Source organism: Sciurus vulgaris, assembly GCF_902686455.1.
Source record: "Sciurus vulgaris genome assembly, chromosome: 8".
In the NCBI taxonomy this organism is placed as follows: Eukaryota; Metazoa; Chordata; class Mammalia; order Rodentia; family Sciuridae; genus Sciurus; species Sciurus vulgaris.
The window spans coordinates 98,082,443-98,104,168 of NC_136468.1; the positions used below are offsets into that span (position 1 = coordinate 98,082,443).

The 21,726-nt window shown below is 37.6% G+C and overlaps 1 protein-coding gene across 6 annotated transcripts in view; it reads left to right on the plus strand.

The window, feature by feature from the left end:
• GPR141 (G protein-coupled receptor 141) overlaps positions 1–21,726 on the plus strand; it is a 56,393-nt gene that overhangs the window by 14,325 nt on the left and 20,342 nt on the right. Inside the window, exons 2-3 of one of the 6 annotated variants that reach the window (XM_079151182.1) lie at positions 3,291–3,403; positions 19,569–19,680. The exons of 1 other annotated variant lie outside the window; for it this stretch is intronic. In XM_079151182.1, the coding sequence (XP_079007308.1) occupies positions 19,662–19,680 (19 nt within the window). In that variant the 5' untranslated portion in view covers positions 3,291–3,403; positions 19,569–19,661. Of the gene's footprint in view, positions 1–3,290; positions 3,404–17,489; positions 17,720–19,568; positions 19,681–21,726 lie in introns of those variants that run through there. 4 more of the 6 variants (XM_079151183.1, XM_079151185.1, XM_079151186.1 and 1 more) reach the window with 4 other exon arrangements.

Below are 21,726 nucleotides of genomic sequence, written 5' to 3' on the forward strand. Positions count from 1 at the left end.
ACATTTTTTTTTTTTAACCTCCTATAGTTTCTTTATGTTTTCTGGCAGCGAACTTTCTCAAAATTTCACAAATCAATGGCAAAAGAATCTCTACAAAGATCCTAGTCAAATGAATTAAAGACTATACTTCATGTTGAATCTGGTACCCAAAGGGAAAAGTTTAATAATGGGTGTCATGAAAAGTAATTGTAAAAATAGGAAAGTATGTCTGATACCAAAGTTCACGTTCTTTGTTCTCCACACTGTTGTATCTCTATAACCAAGTGACAGCATGAATTTTGTGGGATTTTTTTTCTCCTTTTCATATAAAGACCATAGACCCTTGCTAAGAGGCAGGGCATGTGTGAAGGTAAGTAAGAGATGCCCCTCTGTGTGGGGTTAGCTCTCCACCTGCTCCCAACCGAGGGCAATCATTCGCCCACCTGGTGTGTTCCCCACTTCTCTTTCACTCCCACTGCCTCTTCCTCTTCCTGTTTCCGTCTTCTGGTGGTCAAGCCAGGCAGAGATGTGGTCAGACTAGTGTGGGATTTCTCAGGGCCAACACAACCTCAGACACTATGCCCATGAAGAAAATATTACCCTACAGGCAGCCAGCTGTACCCTGTACCTCCCAGAACCTCTCATATCATAATGATATCTAATGTTTTAAAATACAAATAATTTTAAAATTTCATACTTGGTACCTGAAGTCTCACATTTTTGCTACCTTACCTAATGGGGAGTTAACTTGTCTTCCTCATTCTACACATAAGGAAACCATAAGCTAGAGAGGTCAAATATCTTGCTCAGTTTCAGCATGTGGATACTCAATCAAATGATAAATGTCCCACTATATTCTGAGATTTCCTAATTACAATATTTTTTGATGTTTGTTGGAACCCAGGACCTTGTGCCTTGTGCCTACTAGGCAGTGTTCCACCACTTACTCTATCTCTAGCCCTCTAATTATAACATGTTTTGCTTCTAGTTTTGGAATTATAATTTATGATGGTCATTAGAAAACTCAAGTGTCCAAATAGCCTGGTCATGTAAGGGAAGTGATGTGATACTCATGTCATCTTTATCTCTCTCATAAAAATCCACTGAGTGTAATGTCTTTGCCAAGTTCTATTTTGTTTTATATAGTTATCCATACGTATATAAGATAATACAACAACTATGAAATAGGTACTGCTATAAGTACTTCAATATAAGGAAAATGTTAACTATGAAAACATTAAGTAACTTGCTCAAGATGATCCAGCTATTAAATGATAAAGGCAAGTTCCAGAGCCAAAACTTACCATAATCAACTATGCTGGAAACCTTAGTTACTTGCCTGAATAAGAAAAGATGGCAGTGTCCAGAGGAAGAAGACAGTGGCTGAGAGCTAAGAGAAGATTGGAGTATTCAGTTGAGGAGGAAATAATAGATGGAAAGAAACAACCTTCACATTGTAATGTTCCTAAGAACAGGATTATGATAGTAGGTCCGATATTACAGAGATAAATGTCTATAAAATGTGCTACAGACCTTTCCAGCATTATTTTTATCTAACAATACCACAGACAGCCTCTCAAAACATAGTGTGAATTCTTTGACCCTGAAAGTTTTTCGATAATAAAGAAATTTCCTAAATTGAAGAGAACATTGAAGTATGTATGACCTCTAAGCTAATAGGTGATCTCCCAGATGCTTTGGGTGTACAAGTTCGCTCTTTTGAACTATGACAGTAGCCTAAGAGATTTAAGGATATAATTTTAAAGTGCTCGTGTTGAAGCATAACGAAGATAAATGGTTGGACGCAGGTAAAGAACTAATTTAGTCATTGAACTGGGCTCTGAAAGTTAGTCTCTGGTGCTGTCTGCATTTCTTTCAAACTGTCTCCAGAAAAATTTCTTAGAGAAAGAGCTAACCGAGAGCAGCCTACGTTCTAATTAAGTAGAGAGTTGTTGTTCTTGAATTTATTTTTGTACTTGGAAGACACATTCTTCCTCTGTGGCTTAACAGAAGTACCAGTGAGGTGGCAGCAAAGCAAGATACCATTTTCAGGCAGTAGCAAACACAAAGCTGACCTTGTAAGACCTGGAAAAATGAACAATTGTGTCATGTTTGAGAGCTGTAATTGTGCACTGTGCATGCAGAAAAACCTGGATTCCTCCTCAGAGAAAGCTGATTGCTTTAAGGTACTAGTAAGGGAGAGCAAGGAGGATCTGCAAGGTACTGACCCCATATAGATCAGGCCCTTTCCTTAGCTTCATTATGACGAAGCTCTCCAGAACGGCATAGCAATAAGAAGCTGTCAAAGAGCAAATAAATGTCTTGCTCAAAGAACACCGTCAACTAAGTCTTAATAATGGCTCCCATTTTACAACATTTCATAGAGTACAATGCATATTTAGGATGGTGTCCCATCTAAGCTTTCTCAACATTTGACACACAAAGGAAACTGATTTAAAGGTTTATGAAGGTGTTCTCATAGATAGTGTCTCATGTATCTTCTAAATGAACCTGCAATGGGGATGTTATTAAATTACATTTTTAACTGAGCTCAGAAAAACTACATGCACTTGCACAGGCCAAAGCATCTATGCCAAGTGTTTTTGTCATCAAAGTCATTATAATCAATTGAGAGATACAGGGCAATTTTGTATGGTAGAGAAATATTTGGAGAACGAATCATTTAAAAATATTTTAGTGATTATGAAAATAGTATTCTGATTATTGTGGGAAATGTGGTACACACTGAAAAAACACGCATAAATAAATAAAAACCATTTATGATTCAACCAAAGAAATCAGGCTTAAATTTGTGGTATATTTACTTTCAATAAATCCATTCATTCAGATTACATAGCTGAGATCATAATATACACAGTGTTGTCTTCCTTATATTTCATGGAAATTTTCTATTTTATTTAATATACTGGGTAAGCATCATTTTAATAAAAGACTAGAGCATATGAATACAGTATAATATACCAAATTTATTATGGGCAAATCTCCTTGCATAAAGTATATACCTTTTGTATATATGACTGGTATTATTCTTTTTAATTTCTAGAGGAGGAATGCCTATATCAAAGAGCATAATTACTATTAGTGAATTTGCCATGCATTGCCAAATTGATTTCCAGCAATGTGGCACCAATCTCAACTCTTAATGAACAGTGTCATTTCATCTTTGTGAACACTGAAGATTGTCGCAGTAGTTTAATTCACTGATTTGATAGATGAAGAAGATCTTATTACTGTTTTAATGTTCATTTATTTGAAAACCACTGATAACCTGGTCACTTTACCTTGTCAAGATAGCTCATTGAAAACTTGGATGAAAGAAGTATCTGTCACAGACAGTCGGCACCAGAAGTTTCCCTTGGAGGGCAAAGATCCAACAATCACAAGTAACTCCCTATGGGCCAAGGTAAGTACCTCAAAACGAGGGAGGTTTAGGTATTGAGTACAAGGGCAGGGATCATGGCAGGGGCCAATGCGTGACTGTCCTTTGTCAGCTTGCGTCTCTTTCTTCGACTTTGAGTGTTTTTATTGAGTTAGCAGTTTTAGATGCCTGCTGTGTGCCCTGCATGCCTGCACCGAGCATTCTCTGGGCATTTGTTTCACAGCATGGATTCTCTGTTCCAGAAAACTTCTCTTCTGAGAGTAAAACAGGATGTGTTCCCAGTAGAGAAACTGAGAACACCTGGTGACCCGGAGGCAGTGTCATGGCCAGTATGTCTTTGGAGGTATTGACTTCAGTCATATTCCACTCTTGACATTAGAAAATCAAAGTGTGACTAACTTTCATCATTGTTCGCTTTTTAAAATTTGGCTGTTTCTGCCCTTATTCTTAAATTTTCAGATTAGTAATTTTAAAATGTTTTTATGGAAAATTTTAAATACACAGTAGAGAGTAATGAACTCCTTGTACCCATTATTCAGCTATACGAAGCTACACAGATGCCACTCAAGGATGCTCTGGTTTGATTTATTTTATCTCCTCTCCAACCCCCACAACTACATCATTTTGAAGAAACTCTAGAAAAATCTCATATATAATATCATTTTATCCATACATATTTTGATATACATTTCTAAAGATGATTTCAAAAAACTGTAATATCATCTTACCTCAAATAATTCTTTAAACTCCTCCAATAGTTACTGCTCAAATTTTTCTGATTATCTCATTTCTTCCCATTTTTTCTTGAGTTGATATCAACAGAAAATTTATACCTTACACATGGTGATTTGTCAAGAACATACATATTTTTAAAAAGTATAGTCCCAACTCTCCTTCTTTCTGGTAGGCAGCACTGATTGCATTTAGTGGGAAATAGTTTTTAATAAATGCCTACAGTGTGAGAGCCAAGAGTGCTTATTTTCTCTGTGACAGTTATTATTTCTGGACAGAACTCGGAAGTGAGTAATAGAAGGATATTTTTGTTTTGCTTATGCAGTTTTAATTGCTATTTATTTATTATTTATATAAGTCTTTTATTCTCCTGTTGAGCATTGGGACTCTGTACTTGCTTAGTCAAATAGTGGGATTGTTGTAACTAAGGGCATTCCAGGTCCTTTAAGTGTCAGAGTGAGAACGAATCACTGTGTGATATGAATCTTAAAATCTTCCTTTACATTCTGTGACACCAATGAATTAAAAAGTACAAAAAAAAAAAAAAAAAAAAAAAAGAAGCAAGGGAAGAGACTGATATTATTTGGATTAACTCCGAGGAATGATGGAGCCACAAGAATCTATTGAAATCATCCAAGTTGGCTTCTTCACTTGGTAGGCAGATGCATCATGGCCAGAGAGACGATTGGCTTAGGGTGACCTAAATCATTGGTTCTCAAATTTTAACATGACCAGGACTTAACTGCCCCATGTGTTAATAATGCCAGACCACTGTTCCTTCCCCCAGAGGTCCTGATCAGCAGGTCTGGATGGGACCCTAGTGATGCTGATGCTACCAGCACATCGACTGAGCACCACTATCTACATGTTGTCTAATGAACAGCCACAGTTAGTTTCCCCTGGGCTGTAGTCATGTTAAAGTATTGATGTATTGATGAACTCAATTTGAGCTACCTGGGAGCAGATGGTGGAAAAATCAAGTGGTGGGGTCAGGAACAGATAAACTGTGGGTTGACCCAGTGATGACCTGTGTGGAGTGACACAGGGAGAAGATCTGACTGCCTCTCTGAATCTTAATCTACTTGGGATCTTCAATTTTCCATCCCAGATTTATTCCTTTGGGATAACTCCTCTTAAAAATCAAGCCCCTTAGAAAAAAAATCTACCTTTCCTGGTAGTCATTGATCTCAACTTCTGCCTGTTTCAAACACCACCAGGGAGCTTCCTATAAGTCTCCTGGTTTCAGGCAATTTTTCTCTGAAATCCCACAGCTCCTGCCTGTCTCCTGGTTTTTGCCAGAAATATTTCTGAGAGGATTTATTGAATGTTACTGAACAGGAAGTGATCTAGCAAACTACGTGCCTCAGAAATACAAATTTTTAACTGCAGACAAAAGACTACGCTGATTTATATGAACAACACTGATTTATCTGAACAACAGCCCAAGTGTTTGATTAAATGCAGCCAGAAGTGCTGGAGGTTTAAGATAGTCAGTCACCTCTATATGGTTAAAATCGATTACAGGTGCTCTCAAAGTCTGTGGATACCTTCAATTCATTCAAGAATCCCATTTAAGAACCACCTTTAGGACTTCAAAGTTTCTAACTATTTTGTAACTCTTCCTAGAAATCTTTCACATTTCTTGTCCATTAGTTAATTAGTGGTAAAATCTGAAAACCCATGGGCAGGTCTCAGGCAGGCGGACTCTGCCCTAGAGAGAAGTCCTAAGGCAAAGAGTGGGTAAGATACTGACTGACAGTGGGTCCCAAGTGAGATACCAGTGACTGGAGTTCTGCCTGTGATCCTCTTAGTAACAGAGGCTTACCCACCTACATTACCCCTGGGCTTGCCCTAACAGGTGATGTATGCTGCTGTAGAAAGATCAGAGGACTAAGGGGGGGTTAAGGGACTTAGGAGGTGTGTGCATGGGGAACAGGTGGGACAGGTACTCCAGAGTATGGAAGGAGCAAAGCTCAGAAGGGTAACAAAAGACTCTCTTTTGCCTACTTAATATTGCTTTTGTTTGGACCACAGAAGTTAGAATGCCATTCAGTACACATTCCATCTCTCTTTCTCTAGATAATATATCAGTGTGTCAGGATATGAATCAAAGACTTTTTTTTCGGTTCTTTTAAAAGCAAAGCTGATATCTGAAAGATGACAGTGTAGATGCCCTTCTGGGAATAATTCATGAGCAGATGGGGACAATAATTTAAAAATCAAGACGCCCCTTAAGAACATTATGTTCAGTTAGCTACTGCCACCAAAATGCTGTGTAATAAGTGATCCCAAGCCTCAATAGCATAAAAGAGCAATTATTTATCTTCATGGACCTATGCCTTGGCTGAGAGTCAGTCATTTGGTCTGGCTCAGCTGGTTGGCTTTGCTGATCTCAGCCTGCTCCCATGTCTGATGTTAACAGACTGAGGCTGAGCTCTCCTGGGTGGTGGAACCTCACTTCCTGAGTCTTTTGTATTCTTCCTGGGAGCATGGCTAGTTCACCATGCTTTTTTCATGGTAATGATGGAGACCCAGGGGCATGCACACGATCACTAACACTTAAGGCTCATAACTTCCGTCTTTGTCTATTGGCCAGAACAAGTCACCCTGCAAACAGGAAGCCAAGGGCCAGAAGCACATGCTACTCCTGCTGTGGGAAAAACTGCTGAGTCACATGTGGTGGTGGTGGTGAATTTGTGCAATCAGGGATGGATCAAGCATTGGGTAAAAAAGGCCCTCAGCATGAATATATCCAGGGTTTATCAATTAACTTCAACTTTGTTACATTTAAGGAAATACAGATAGAATAGCTCTGAATTCTGAAGCTAATTTATAACGCTTCAGTTTATGGATAAACTGTTTAAAAAAAGAATTAACTTTAGCCCATGTGTTTATATCTGTTTGATCTTTGTTCAGATTTCTTCTTTTGCCGTTTAGATTGTTCTAATTATTTTTTCTGTTTCACATGGATTCAATGCTGTACTTGTCTCCCTTGAGTGTTAGTCAATTAAAATTCTCAGACACTACATTTGCCATTGCTTCATCACATTAAATATACACTGTCTTCAGATTTGCTGCTAAAGAGCCTTCAATCTACTCTGTAAAATACCTGTCAGTTATATAAATATTTAACTGACACCTTATTTCTCTCCTTGACTATTATGTATAATTTGTTAGCATTTATTAATGAATCTCCTAATGCAAACTGAATCCCTTACATCTCTTTATTATCTCCTTTAATAATCACAACAATTCTGCAATATTGATAACAAATTTTCCTTTGCACAAACTATACTCAGGGGATTAAATGAACTGCTAAGACCAGAGGTAATAGCATTAGAATTCAAAGACAGTTTTTGTCAGCTGCAAAGTCAATGATTTTTCTACTATTTTTCCATGTTTTTTTGTTTCATCATCCCCCAATCCCAGACACAATCTGAAACAGAGTGCTGGACAGGTTTTATACCAGATATTTTGGTAGCAGATCCTATTTACTCTCTTAAGAGCCTATGGTTTGGCAAGGCACACATTATTATTATTTCCTCTGAAACTGAGTGTACTAATACTTTGAAATGAAGAGATTTACACAGCCATTAAGTGGTGAGGCTGGGATGCAGGCTCAGTATGTTTTTCTACTTTATTATTTAAATTACTGCATTTAATCATGAAAATTGAAAGTATGAGAGTCCACAATTTTGTTAATGGAACTAGTTAGTTGATTTGGATACTGAAGGACTACATTTTCTTATAATGTTCTAGAAGAACTTGGGAATAATGAAAAAGTGATTGTTCCTCACATTTCAACAATGTAAAGATAAATTAGTAAAGGAGAGTTACTATACAGTCATATAGTCTACTAGGTTCTAAAGCATTAGATTTATCATAGGAATTTTTTTATTATAGGAAGTTTTTTATCCTGAATTCTTCAAAACATGTTATTATCAATTGTTGGTTATTGATACATTTTTTTTCTTTTTCTTTCTTTCTTTTTTTTTTTTTTTTGGACAAAGACCTCTAGATGTGAAGGAAATGACAAATGACAGGGAAACTATATTTATGGAGTGGATGCTTACCTATGCTGGGTACTTTACATATTTATCTCATTACTGGTTCCTGAACAGTAATATTCCTGAACAGGAATATTACTGAACAGGAATAATAGATTGCATTAGCACTCTTAGTAACTTATTGCTGGTACATAAGTTCCTGAACAATTTAAGTTAACCAACAGTCTGGCTAACTTAAATATATCTAAGTAAACTTGAATAAAGAAAATTGCAGCTTCTTTCTCTTATATTATCTTCATTTTCCAATGAATACTTTCATTGTAAAGTCCCAGAAACCACACATTTATTTTCCTTTGTGTTCTTTTGATCTTCCACTAATGTAGCAAGCAGTGTTACACCATGCTTTGTTAGTTTGATGTGTAGAAACAGGATGTAAACTGTTAGGTTTTTGTAATGGCTTCCCATTAATCTGTGTCTCAAGCATTAAAGGTTTCAGAGAACCCTGTGAGTCCTCATTTGAGTTAGTGTTATCCTTATGAAAGTTAGAAGTCCTCTATCCCGAATTCTTCAAAACATGTTATTATTAGAATTGTTGATTATTGATACATTTTCTTTTTCTTTTCTTTCTTTCTTTCTTTCTTTCTTTCTTTCTTTCTTTCTTTCTTTCTTTCTTTCTTTCTTTCTTTCTTTTTGTTTTGTTTTTGGACAAAGACCTCTAGATGTGAAGGAAATGACAGGGAAACTGTTTATATTTATGGAGTGGCTGCTTACCTTTGCTGGGTGCTCTACATAATTTATCTCATTACTGGTTCCATATTCAAATATTCCTGAGCAGGAATGATAGATGAACTGGTATTAAAACCCCATTCACATCCATTTAAGTCTTGGCTTTTCTGAGATCGCAAGAGTGAGAGAGTATGAAGATCTTTCTGGATCACTGAATTGCAGCTAAGGGATTTTGTTAAATCATACCATTTTGATTAATTCAAGCTGAATAGACTTTATTAACTTTGTTTTTTTTATCAGATTTTGATGGGTTCAAAACTTGGTAAGGGATTTTTCTTCTCATTTTCTCCCATATAAAACATAGTTCTTATATCAGATACCTACATATCTGCAACCAAGAAGTATTAGCATCATGAAGCAAGGATTAGTTTAGTATCTTGACTTCTGTTATGGTGATAACATGACTGCAATCTGTTTAGGCTTCAAATATACACATCCCACCATTTAAAACTAGAGGATGTGTCTTCGTGTAGCATTTCCAGAGAGTCCTAAAATCATACTGAGTAGACCACCTTAGGCCATATATCCATTGTGGTTAGTGAATTATGATTAGTGGTGAGGTGGGAGATAAAATGTAGTGCACAACTTAGTCTAGTCCAAGTTCAGTACCCATTCATGGGCCTGAGAAATGGAGTCAACTTCTTCAGAATGACAGGGACTTTGAAATGGAAATGGGTTTTGAAGAATGCATACGTGGAGTCTGAGGAGACCAGCAAACACAACTGTCTACAATATCATCCATTATTCCAATAAACTGAAGAGACATCAGCTCTGCTAAGAAGTGTGGGGGAAACGGAAAAAATTAGACATAGTTTTTACTTTGGATATCTGTTTTTATTATGGAGAAGAGCTAAATTAATAACTGTATTCAAAACTTGAAATAATGTGATATAAAAAAGTGGTATGACTAACTTTTAGAGTAGGTAGAAGAATTACGTTTTGGGAGAAATAATGAAACATTTTTGAAGGGGTAAAATAATATAGAGCATGAAAAGCTAGTTAAGATTTTTTTGGCCACGTGTATTAAGTTGCTGAGAAACACTGGGACACAGAAAAAAATAAATCTTGTTAGGGAACAGAATAGACAGAGAGATTAGAAAAAATAAATAATGCTCAAGGCTTTAGTAGAAAATAAAGGACTGCAAAGAGTTGAAATGACCCTTTTATTTGGAATCAGTTCACCTTGTAGGGATGGTAAAAAAAAGTTAAGAGAATGCTGACCAAAAGTATGATTTCTTTTTAAAAATGTTTTTATAGGAAAGTTATGATTACAATAGGAGGGTTCATTGTCTCGTACTCATAAATGCACATAACATAATTTGCTCAATTTCTTGTCGACCGAAAGTGGTAACTTCTGTATTCTTCAGTGACTTAACACCATTTGTTGAGGAAACCAGTGCACTGCAAAGTTTTGCGTTTTTTTTTTTTCCAATTTATATGGTTTCCTTTTAAGAATTTCTATTTCTGAATGAAGTTTCAACTACTTTACTTCTATCTCTTTTGTTCTAAAAGAGAACTTGACAGCTAAGTTTTCAACTGACATTTTTTGTTTCTAAATATTGAGGGAAGGTTTTCCTTCATATATTGGAGATGGATAACATGCCTGCCATGATACTGAGAGTATTGTGAGCACTGACTAGGGTCTAGATTTATATGAAGTTCCCAGGAAGATATAGGAGAATTCCTTAGTCAGAGAGCCTCAGATTTCCATGATGGATAAGGTCAAAGGGGAAAAAGGTCATGTTCAGCCCATGGCTATGTCTGATGACAGATGGGCCTTGCTAAATATACATATCTGTAACTAAGGTTCAAATTTACTTCATATCTTGAACATAGAGTAGATATCATGAGGGAATGTGGTTCAGAAAACATGGATGAGTCTTTCTGAGAAGAGTAAAAAACTGTTTTCAAATACATGAAAAGGAAAGCTATACTTTGAGGTTAATGCATATGGTCTAAAATGGAAATGAAAAGGGGAATTGCAAATATATTTCTCACCAAAACTTCCCTTCCCCTACAAAAGTTAATTGGATTGAGGACATCTCTGAAAATCTAGGATGAGGTAATCAAAGTCTACGTGGAGATTGTATATTTGCTGATTGATACACTTCAGACTGTAACAGAGAAGACCACATTGATCGTTAATCGTTGAATCGTTGAATTTCAGCATTTGGTATTTGCCCCACGGGCTAATTTGGTTCTGTCTCCTGTTATTTCCTGTCTCCACCTTCTGTCTCATCCTTTCTCTGCCTGCCATATCCGTTCCACACTCCTTCTCTACTTCAACATCAGCTTCTTTCATGAGGTTTTCCTGGGTTCCTCCTTCTCCCAGGTTGGCTTATTCTCCCACCACTCTGCTCTCATGGCGCAGTCTTACGCTACCTCCATGAATTTCTACCCCATGTGTCTGTCTCCTCTGCTAAATGATAAACTGCTTGCGGGTAGTTGATCTTGCTTTACTTTGTGTCCTTCATTCATTTACCATACAACCTTTATACATCTCTTAGGCAAATGCATGTATCTTAAGTTAAGAAAAATTATTCATATTTTTCATAAACATAATTTTGTAATGAATGCACCAGGAAGTGAAAGCACTGGTCTCATAGTATAAGAAAATACTTATTTCTCTTTCTCTTTCTCAGCTGAAATAAATCAATTATATCGAAAGTTTTCATCACTGAAAAGTTTATAAATAGTAAGGGATATTAGAAGCCTTAAATTCAGCAAATAGTCAATAAAATAATTAGTATTTACTATGTACCCAGAGGTATTTCATGGATATTCTAATGATGAGAATTTCCAATTAATATGCAAATCTACACATACATTTATCATTCAACATCATATTAAATGCCATGAAGAAAGTAAACAGTGATTCAAGATACAATAGAAACTTTAAAGAAAATATGAGTTAGAAAATTGTTTTTGCTGGTGAGCTTGATTTAAGACAAATAGAGCAACTCCCATTCATGCAGCTTCCTGAAAAAAGGGGCTAGTTGGCAAAGGAAATGTTCCTGAGCAGAAATGATAGATGAACCTGTATTAGAACCCCATCTACATCCGTTTAAGTCTTGACTCTTCTGAGATCACAAGGGTGAGAAAGAGTATGAGGATCTCTCTGGATCACTGAATTGTAGCTAAGGGACTTTGTTAAGCTTTAGATGCAGAGCAGAAGCACAGAATTTGGAAATGCAATATCTTAAACAGGACTCAGATTCACCATACTATTCTATCTTAGGCTTCCCTGATCAGAGTGTGGGGAGGGAGTATTTTGGAGGCAAAAAGAGTAAACTTTACAGTTTGCATATGAGAAGTTTCACTGCATCTTCTGAATTATCTTCTGTACTCTGGAAAAACTGTGATATAAAGCATCACCAACTTGTACTTCAAAATGTCCACATATATCTGGCCCATTTCGATGTTCCAGAATCAGAAGTGGAACCCTGAAAGAAATGTTTTTGGCTTCTTGGTAACTAGCATTCTCAGAGGATAATTCTATAATTTGAGTATTAGATGGAAGTTGGTATGAGCTAAGAAAAAGAGGAAAACAGGGCTACAAAAGCCAGGTCTTTATCAAGTCATAGAATCTCAGGATTGGCTACCTTATCATATTGGCTGATCATCAGATTTAGTGATAAGTTTTCTGTACGAAAATCTATCAAGAAATTTTCCAATCCATGTTTGAATATCTATGTTGAGAATTGATGGTTGTTTCCTCTTCTAACCATTCTATCATCTAATATAGATCTCACTGTGTTTAATAATGGAAAATAGGTCCTGACCTTCTTTTACAGAGGGCCAATATGTTCCTAGCAGCTAAGTTCCTTTCTGCAAAAATATTGACACTCATTCTTGGCTGCATACATCTGTCAATCATGAGTCACTGTTGTCAGAGGGACCAAACTGTCTAAACTAAGTTCATTTTGGCTATGTTTAGAATGTGCAGTTCAGAGGCAGCTGGGGTTGAAAAATCAATGGGAAACTGAAAAAAAAAAAAAGTAATGACACAATCCTCCCTGTCTCCCAAGATTTTTGCCAGAAATGTCTCCAACTCCTGTGTATGGAGGGAAGAGGTGAGGAAATGAAAGTGTAAAACAGGGCTCAAAATCTTGACCAGGGTTCTATCAGATGTAAGGGAAGGATGAAGAGAAACAGAAGCAATCCATGAACATAGGATCCAGCAGGAATGGCAGAGGAAGTCAACTCCTGAGAGCATCAGAGCCAGGCTAGAACCAGTATCTGAGGGGTGGCTGGTATTGGGAGGTTCCTTGGTCAGAGAGGAATGTCTAAGCTACAGCTAGATCCATGAAGTAAGAAAAAGGACTATGGCGCAAGGGCAGCTGGGTGGGTTTCAAGGAAGCTGGTGATACAAAAAGGACTGGGAAGTGAATCAGAAACCAGGCAGAAGGCAGGGAGAGGAAAGATGACAGATCTCAGGACTGGAACTTCCAGAAGGAGGCCGTATCTGGTCACTCATTTGTGGGTGACTGGGCACAGGTATAGCTCCATGAGTCCTCCTTGGTCTCAGCCATGTGGGGCTGATCAGGTGAGGAGGGCCTATTATAGCAATCTCCCAGAAGGATTTCCAATTTCAGACAAGGGGAGATAAGGACCTAGCATTCAAAAAGTAAAGAGAAATTAAGAAAGGCTCACTACTCTCTAGGACAAATTTAATTTTGGTAATCAAAATTTTAATGCAGTTTTGTTTTTCTCTCACTTTGCAAGCTGACGAACTACTTTTCAAACATTTATTGGCTTTAAATTATATTGAGGGGACCCATTCTAATTATTTCTCTAAGACTCCTGCTAATATTCAAATTAATTGCCTTTAAAGATCCTGTTAACTGGTCATAGAGATATAAATAGTGCACTGAGAAACCAAGGACTGATAGTCTAGGAGAATGCTCAGCTCAGAAGAGCAAGGATGAAGCCAGGAAGGAATGCCCACTTCTTTTTTTTTTTTTTTTTTTTTTTGTTTCCACACAGTATGGGAACTTCTCTGGCTCTGTGACCCTGTCAGGTGGTGAAGAACATGGGCTTCTGAGTCAAATATCCTGATGATTTCATCTCAGGGCTGCCAGTTGTTAGCTGAGAAAATCTGGGAGAGTTGCTTAACTTTTCTGAGCCTCAATTTCTTTGTCTAGTATTTTGGATGAAAAAAATGCTTTGGGAGGATTCCAGATGACATGAAATTCCATCAGAATGCCAGGAATCGACGAGGTACTCAGGACTTGCCGTTCTATGTAATTATCAATCACTTGCACTGCCACAGATACTCATTATTGATGAGGAATCATAAACCCAGACATACCTGGGCTTAAAGATGAAATAAAGATGATTCTCAACAGATTTGCCTGACTACTTCCTCAGTAGCTTTGATCTGAATGAGCTGATCTATCAGGTTCACTTTGGATGTGTAGTGCTTTCCTACCATAGATTTTGGTAAATTCTCCAAATGAAATGCCCTCTTTCTCTTAATAAAGGGGCCCATATTTTGTAAAATCACTTTCTATTCCTGGTCCTCCTCAGCATTTTCATGGCATCTGAACTTACTGGCAGCTTCTATTGGGCTCCAAGATGGAAGTCAGTGATTCTGCTTGGGTGTTCTCTGGGTGTGAAGGGGAGACACAATTTGAATCTGAGAATACCTGCAGAACTTTCTTTTACCCTTGGCTTAACTCACTGAGGGCTGAGGGTTTAGTCTCAAGGGCTGATGAAGGGCTCAAACTTGAGTCTGGCATTTCCCCCATCATCTCTTGTCCTGCTCATTTCAGAATTTTGCCTACAAGAACAGGGAGTAAGATTGTTGGCTGATTGAAGTCATATGAATTAAACATTTTGAAACTAATTAATAGGAATATCTTAAATTAGAAAGCAGGAATAAACTTTTGACTTTAAGCCATATTTTGGATTTTCAATGTAAATCTGTTTGGCACTATAAATCTATATCCATAAATATTTCCACGTCGAATGACTACATTTTCTTGGACATTACCTTCTGGAAATCATCCAAAATATGTAAAATGCTTAAATTGCAAAAGCTTTTATCATACTTACTTACAACAACAGTAAGTTGGAAACATACCATCACTGCCAATTTGATTAAATAACTTTGGAGGCATCTACTTGATGAGATATTGTGCAGTCATTTGAAAGTACAGGGACATCAAGTCTCAGTAGTTTGATATACTGTGAGTGAAAAATACTGGTTGAAAATTGAGGTACAATGTTATTATAACTATCAGACTAACATGCTTAGAAAGATACTAGCAGGGAATATACTAAAATATTTGAAAGAGTGGAAAATTTCTGCTCATTTAATTTTTCTTTAGTTTATTTAATTATGTTGCCTCTTTTCGTAATAAGATAAAAAGATAGAAACACTGAAAAGAAAAGGAAATAAAATCCTGGGACTTACTAAGAAGAGATAAAACTGCTGTTGAAGCAGATGAGCAGGTAGACAGGTAAATGCCTGAAATAGTCTAGTGATGAGTCTAGTGAAATAGTCTAATAAAATAGTCTACTATGATTCTGTGGATGCTCATATGAAAACAGCATTCTTTAGTGATTTCCTATTCTTGCTTAATTATGTTTTGGTGTCTTATAGGCCATAGGGAAACTTGGAGGTGAGGAAGTTTATTGCTGAATACAATAGTCCCCTCTTCTCCTTAGGGGATACATTCCGAGGCTCCTACTGGCTGGCTGAAATTGCGGGTACAGCCAACCCTATAACTTAATGCCTTTTCCATCTTAACTAAGTACTCATCACTCACTGTTGCAATGTATTTTGTAGTTTGAGATGTAGCAGCAAAACTAGTACAATTTTTGTTCTTCTTCACAGTTTCATAGTCAGAAAATGCTTTCTAACCTTAGATGTCAGCAACCTCAACCTTGGCATAATCTTTTCTTTCTATCCTTCTTCAGTCAAGAACTTTCTCCTTTTTACTTCAAGGAAGCACTTTATGACCTCTTTGGCATATTCAAATTACCAGCATCGCTTCTCTTGTGCTTTGGAACGGTTAAGTAAAAATAAGGATTATGTGAACATGATCACTGATACTATGACAGTGATTTGAAAGTGTAGATGGCTTCTCAGTGACTAAGGAGTGGGTAGTGTAAACTGTATGGACACACTGGACAAAGAAATGATTCATGTCTTGGGAAGGATGGAGTGGGATGGTGTAAGATTTCATCATGCTACCTAGAATGGCACGTAATTTAAAATGAATTGGAATGATTTGGAATTTTCCATATAATGTTTCTGGACCATGGTTGACTACGGAAAACCCAAACTGTGGAAAGTGAAACCACAGAGAAGTGAGGAGTACTATACCCACATCTGTCTGTCTGAAGCCCTGCTCCCTTAAGTGTTTATATAAACATGTTTATCTCGTATATTTTTTCTCTGTCTTTTGAAGTTGGGGATTAAGTGGACCCCAAGGTATGACAAGGGTGGTAAATCTGTCACAGTATCTCAGGTAACTCAAGAATTCCAGACACCACCGGGCAGACTTATTTCCTAAGAACAATTTACTGGAAATCAAGAAATTTCTTTAAGGCAAGATTTCCAGTAGGGGTCTGTTTCAGTTAGATTTTTTGGCACTGTGACCAAAAGAACAGACAGAAACAATTAGAGGAGGAAAAGTTTATTTGGGGCTCACAGTTTCAGAGGTCTCAGTTCATACATGGCCAACTCCATTGCTTTGCACCTGAGGTGATGCAGAACATCATGGCAGAAGGGCATGGCAGAGGGAAGTAGCTCAGAACATGAAATTTAGAAACCACAGAAAGAATTCCACTCCCTAGGGACAAAATACAAATCTCAAAGTTATATCCCCAGTGGTCTTTCTCCTCCAGTCACACATTACCTGCTTTCATTTAATTCCTATTAGTGAGTTAATCCACTGACTAGGTTATAACTCTCATAATCAAATGATCTCACCATTGAACCTTCTTGCACTGTCTCACATATGAACTTTTGGGGGCTACCTCATATCTAAACTGTAATGGGCTGAGGGACATCTGGGAATATCAGAAGTCACAGTACATCTCAGTACTTTTAGACCTACAGATCTGTGCAAAGCTCTCCATAGGAATGGAAAGAACTCAAGGACTGTTCCTTGTGAAGAAGCAGGTGGTGAAACAGGTGTCAGATGTGTCTTGCAGAGCCATGTAGGCTTCTGCCTGTAGAAACAAACACAAAGCCTGTGAGTTTCAACCTCATGGAGTTTTGACCTCAGTTTCTGCTTCCCTTCTAGTTAATCAAAAGGCATCACTATGAGTTACAAAGTCAGCACCATGTTTAACTCCCCTAGTGATAGGAGAAATAATAGCTCAAACCAGAATGTTTGAGCTATGCTCTTTGGTGAAAAAAGGTATTTTTTATCAGCTGCAGGTCTGACTTCACTCAAAGGTACCTAACTAAGCACTTGTTTGCCACTGTAGTCGAAGATCCAGGAGATTTCTCTCAAACTTCTACAACAGTCTGTGTACAGGAAGATGACTGTGACAGAGTGCAAATAAGAAAAAAGATACGTGTGGGGGAACTTTTTTGTATGCTACTTAGGCATATAATTCTCTCAAATGGATTTCTGTGGTTGATTTTTATTGTTGTTTTTCACCTGTTCCTGATATTTTTGGACAGCTTCATTTCTTTCTTTCCTTATTTTTCAGCTACCCTGAGATGGTCCTTAATGTGGGAGCTGTCATCCCAGAGTCTTTTCTCAATACATTTTGGATAAACTGCTGCTTGATTTTCCCAAAGCGAGTGATTAAAGTGACTGCTGCTATTCTTTTTCAGCAAACATAACAAAATGTAATTGGTTGTAAGGCTGTTTAGAAGGCAGGGTAGCCATTTGTCCACCAACAATCTCATGTTAGGAAATCTGTTCTGTCTCTTCTAGCTGTGCTGGATATTCATCCTGGCTCTGTCCTGGAAGTGGAGTATGGGGGTGGACTTAAAGCAAGGCTCTGTCATATAGGTGCTGCCTTCTACTCCCTGGGTCTCTGCAGTCCACCTGTAGCAATGCCATGTCATGGGAACAGTTCCAGAATGGAACCCAGGACCCGAGATTTAGCCAGCGACCAGTTGCTTTAAGGTCCCTGCATGGACTCAGTGTCTTCCTCATTTAACGGAGGCAATCACCACACTTCACTCTAACACTAAGCTTCTGTGATTTTGGTCTTCTGATCTATGGTACAAGTGTCCCTCCTGCTCTGGAGACACAGTAAAGGCAGGGATGGGTTTGGAGAAGGCTGAGAAAAAAGCAAGATAACAGTGGGAAGCATTGTGAAGACAATGAGTAGGGTTGGTTCCCTTGTATGCAGTGATCAGGAGGTAGAATCCATGGACCCATCTGTTCAGCATGGCAGCAGGAGGAAGGGAATCCAAGGACAGAGTCAGATGCAAAGAGGAATTAGTGATAAGATCAGAAGGACCAGGCCTTTTATCTGAGTCTCCCAGAGCTCTTGAGTACTGCCACTGAGCTGTCTGAGCAGGGAGGCTGTAAAGCCATGCACTCTCCTGCTCTGCCCCAGACTTGAAGGTAGTCACCAGCACTGTCCAGTCTCTGTCTTAGTTCTTTTGGGGACTTGGGGGCCAGGAGTGCTGGGGATTGAACCCAGGGCTTTATGCATGACAAACATATGCCCTACCCCTCCACCTTCTGTCTTAGTTCTTATATTTTTTTCCTCTCCTTCCTCATCACCAAGGCTTTGGTTAAACACAGTCTCTCTCTTTCTTTTTAAATGATGACTTCACTGAGATGACTCACCAACCATAATATTCATCTTTCATTTATTTTTAATTTATTTTTTATTGGTGTATTATACACAATACTGAGATTTCTTACATATTTCTACATGCATGGGGGAAAGAAAATTCACCCTTTTAAAGCATACAATTCAGTTGGGATTTAGCATATTCACAAAGCTGTGGACGTAATTTCTCCTTTTTACAAGTAGAAGAAGGAACAAATTATAAATCATTCATATTGAGCATGATTTCAGATGTTGACTTTTTATTATTTTCTTTTTAAACTTGTTTATGCACTATGATTGCTTGTTTTCTGTTTTCTTTTTTCTTTCCTGCCTCTGATTGGATTGATTGGGTTTGCTGTGCTTCATTTTTCCTTTTGAGTAATTTGTAAGCCAGTTATCAACTTTTATTCACCAAGCAATTGCCCTGAAATTTTCATCAAGAGTTTAAACTCACACTTCTGATTTCTCTACAAGTTAAATGGCAATATCAACCTCCTCTGGTAAAACAAAAAATGTTAGCATACACTGTTTCTTTAATGTTCCCCACTATCACTATGTTGAATCCCACAGGAATTTTAAATTTGTGTTGTCTTTAACATTTTAGATTTAGTTGTGTTTCACTTATACTTTAGTTTACTATGATATTTTTGGCATCCTGTATATTTTCTTTATAGATTCCTTTTTCATTTAGCTGGAATACACAAGCATAATTCAGGGAAGATCCCAGAGAGGTAAATATTCTGAGTGTTGGTATATCAGAATATGCTTCTCCTCTTCACTCTCTTGAATGCTAGTTTGGTAGAAAGCAAAATTTCCAATTCAAAAATGGTATTTCAAAGTCATTCAGATGTTTTTCCAGTGTTCAATGTGGCAAATTCTGATGACTATTTATATTTTTTTCAAAGACTTTCTGATGTTTCTGTGCTCTCTGGGAACATGGAAGAAGTTTGGTTTCATTGATTCAGCAAGTATTTATCAAGAGGCTGTTACACAAAGGCATGGTTCCAGATTTTAAAGGTAAAAATGTGAACAGAGCATATGCTTTGTCCGCATGTTGCTTGAATTCCAGTGGAAGGAGCAACAGATGAGGAAACCACGTGGATGTCATTAGCACATGCTACAGAGAATAATGTAGAAAAGAGAAGGTGCTGGGTTAGCTTTGTGTTGCTGTGACCAAAATATTTGAAAAGAACAACTTAAAGGAGGGAAAGTTTATTTTGGCTCCTGGTTTCAGAGGTTAATACATGGTTAGCTGAGTTCATAACTCAGGGTCCAAAGTGAGGCAGAACATCATGGTGGAAGGGTGTGGTGCTGGAGTCCTACTCACCTCATGACTGCAGGGAAGGAGAGAGAGAGAAAGAGAAAGAGGGGGAGACAAAGAGAGGGAAAGAGAGAGAGAGGGTGCACAGGAAGGGAGGGCCACAGGGAAGATAAGTCTTTCTGGGCCTGCTCCCATTGACTCACTTCCTGCAGTCATACCCACCTGCCTATAGTTACCACCCAGTTAGTCCATTCAAACTGGGATGAATGGATTATATTATAGCTCTCAAAATCCAATCATTTTACTTCCAAACATTCCTGCCTTAACCTAGGAGCTTCTGAGGAACACTTCATATCCATATCATAGCAGGTGTGGTGGTTAGGAGTGGCTAAGTATCAACATTTTAAGTGGCAAGGCAAAAAAATTACGGAAAAAGTGACCTGTGACCAAAGGCATGAAGTACGTGAGCAAACAAGCAGTGTGATATCTGGGGAAAGAGGAGCTGCAAAGGATGAACTTCATGTGAAAATGTCCTGAGGCAGGGCATGCCAGTGGTGTTTGAGGAAAAGCAAGCAGCCATCATGTTTACCTGGCATATGTTAATGAAAGGAAAACTTATGGGGGTAAGTTCAAAGACAGAGAGTGAGGAGGATCACTTATATTCAAAAAGGCTGTACAGACCACTTCCAAAACTTAATTTGACTCTGAGTAAGATGAGAAACCATTGTAGGATTGCGATAAGAAGAATGGCATCTTCTGGTTTACCTTTAGAAAGATTACTCTGGTTATTGAGTTGGGAATACACTGTAGGAGAGACAGCAGTAGAATAAGGTAGGATTCCTGAGTTTGTTGTTAGAATCCCCTGAGAGATGATGTTACTTGAACCACAGGCATAGCAATGTACATGGTGAGTAGTAGACCAATCCCAGATTTATTTTATTTAATTTTTTATAATATTATAATTTAGAAATAATTTTACACAGACCATTTACAGAAATGTTGTAAGAATGATAAAAAGAACTTCAATTTCTGCTTTGCCCAAATCCCCAATTTTAGCTTTTGCAACCTTGACTTTTCACTTTTATTTATATATTTCTTAGATCAATCTGAAAATAAACTGAGAACATGATGCTTTTATCCCTATGGTATGCAGCACATATTTTCTAAAGACAAGATATGCTTTTATATATCCACATACAACGATCAAGTTTAGGAGAGTAACATTGATAGAAATACTATTACTTAATCTCCAGGTTTTGTTAATATTTTACAATTGTACCAATAATATCCTCTATGGAAAAACATCCTACACAGGGACCCCATGTGGACTATTATGTATGACAGGGGATAGGAATGTTGGTGAATTTGGGGAGAAAACAAAAATAAGGGAGGAATGCCAGGTTTTTAATCGGGCAACTGGGAAGAGAAGTTGCTGCTACCAGAGGCTGGGAGGACTTTGAAGGAACAACTTTTTGTGTCTATCTATGGGTCTGGGGATGGTGTCCAGCTGTGAAGTCTCAGATGCTTATTAGACATCAATGTGAATATGCAAATGTGTTCTCTGTGATTTGATATTCCATCTTCATTTGTCTACATATGAGACTTTTCTATTAGTTTAGCACAGTATTGGCAGGATCTTTTTTTTATTTGTTAGTTTTTGTTATACATGACAACAGAATGCATTTCAACTCATTGTACACAAAAGGAGTACAACTTTTAATTTCTCTGGTTGTACACAATGTAGAGTCACACCATTTTTGTGATCATACATGTATATAGGGTAATGATATCTATCTCATTCC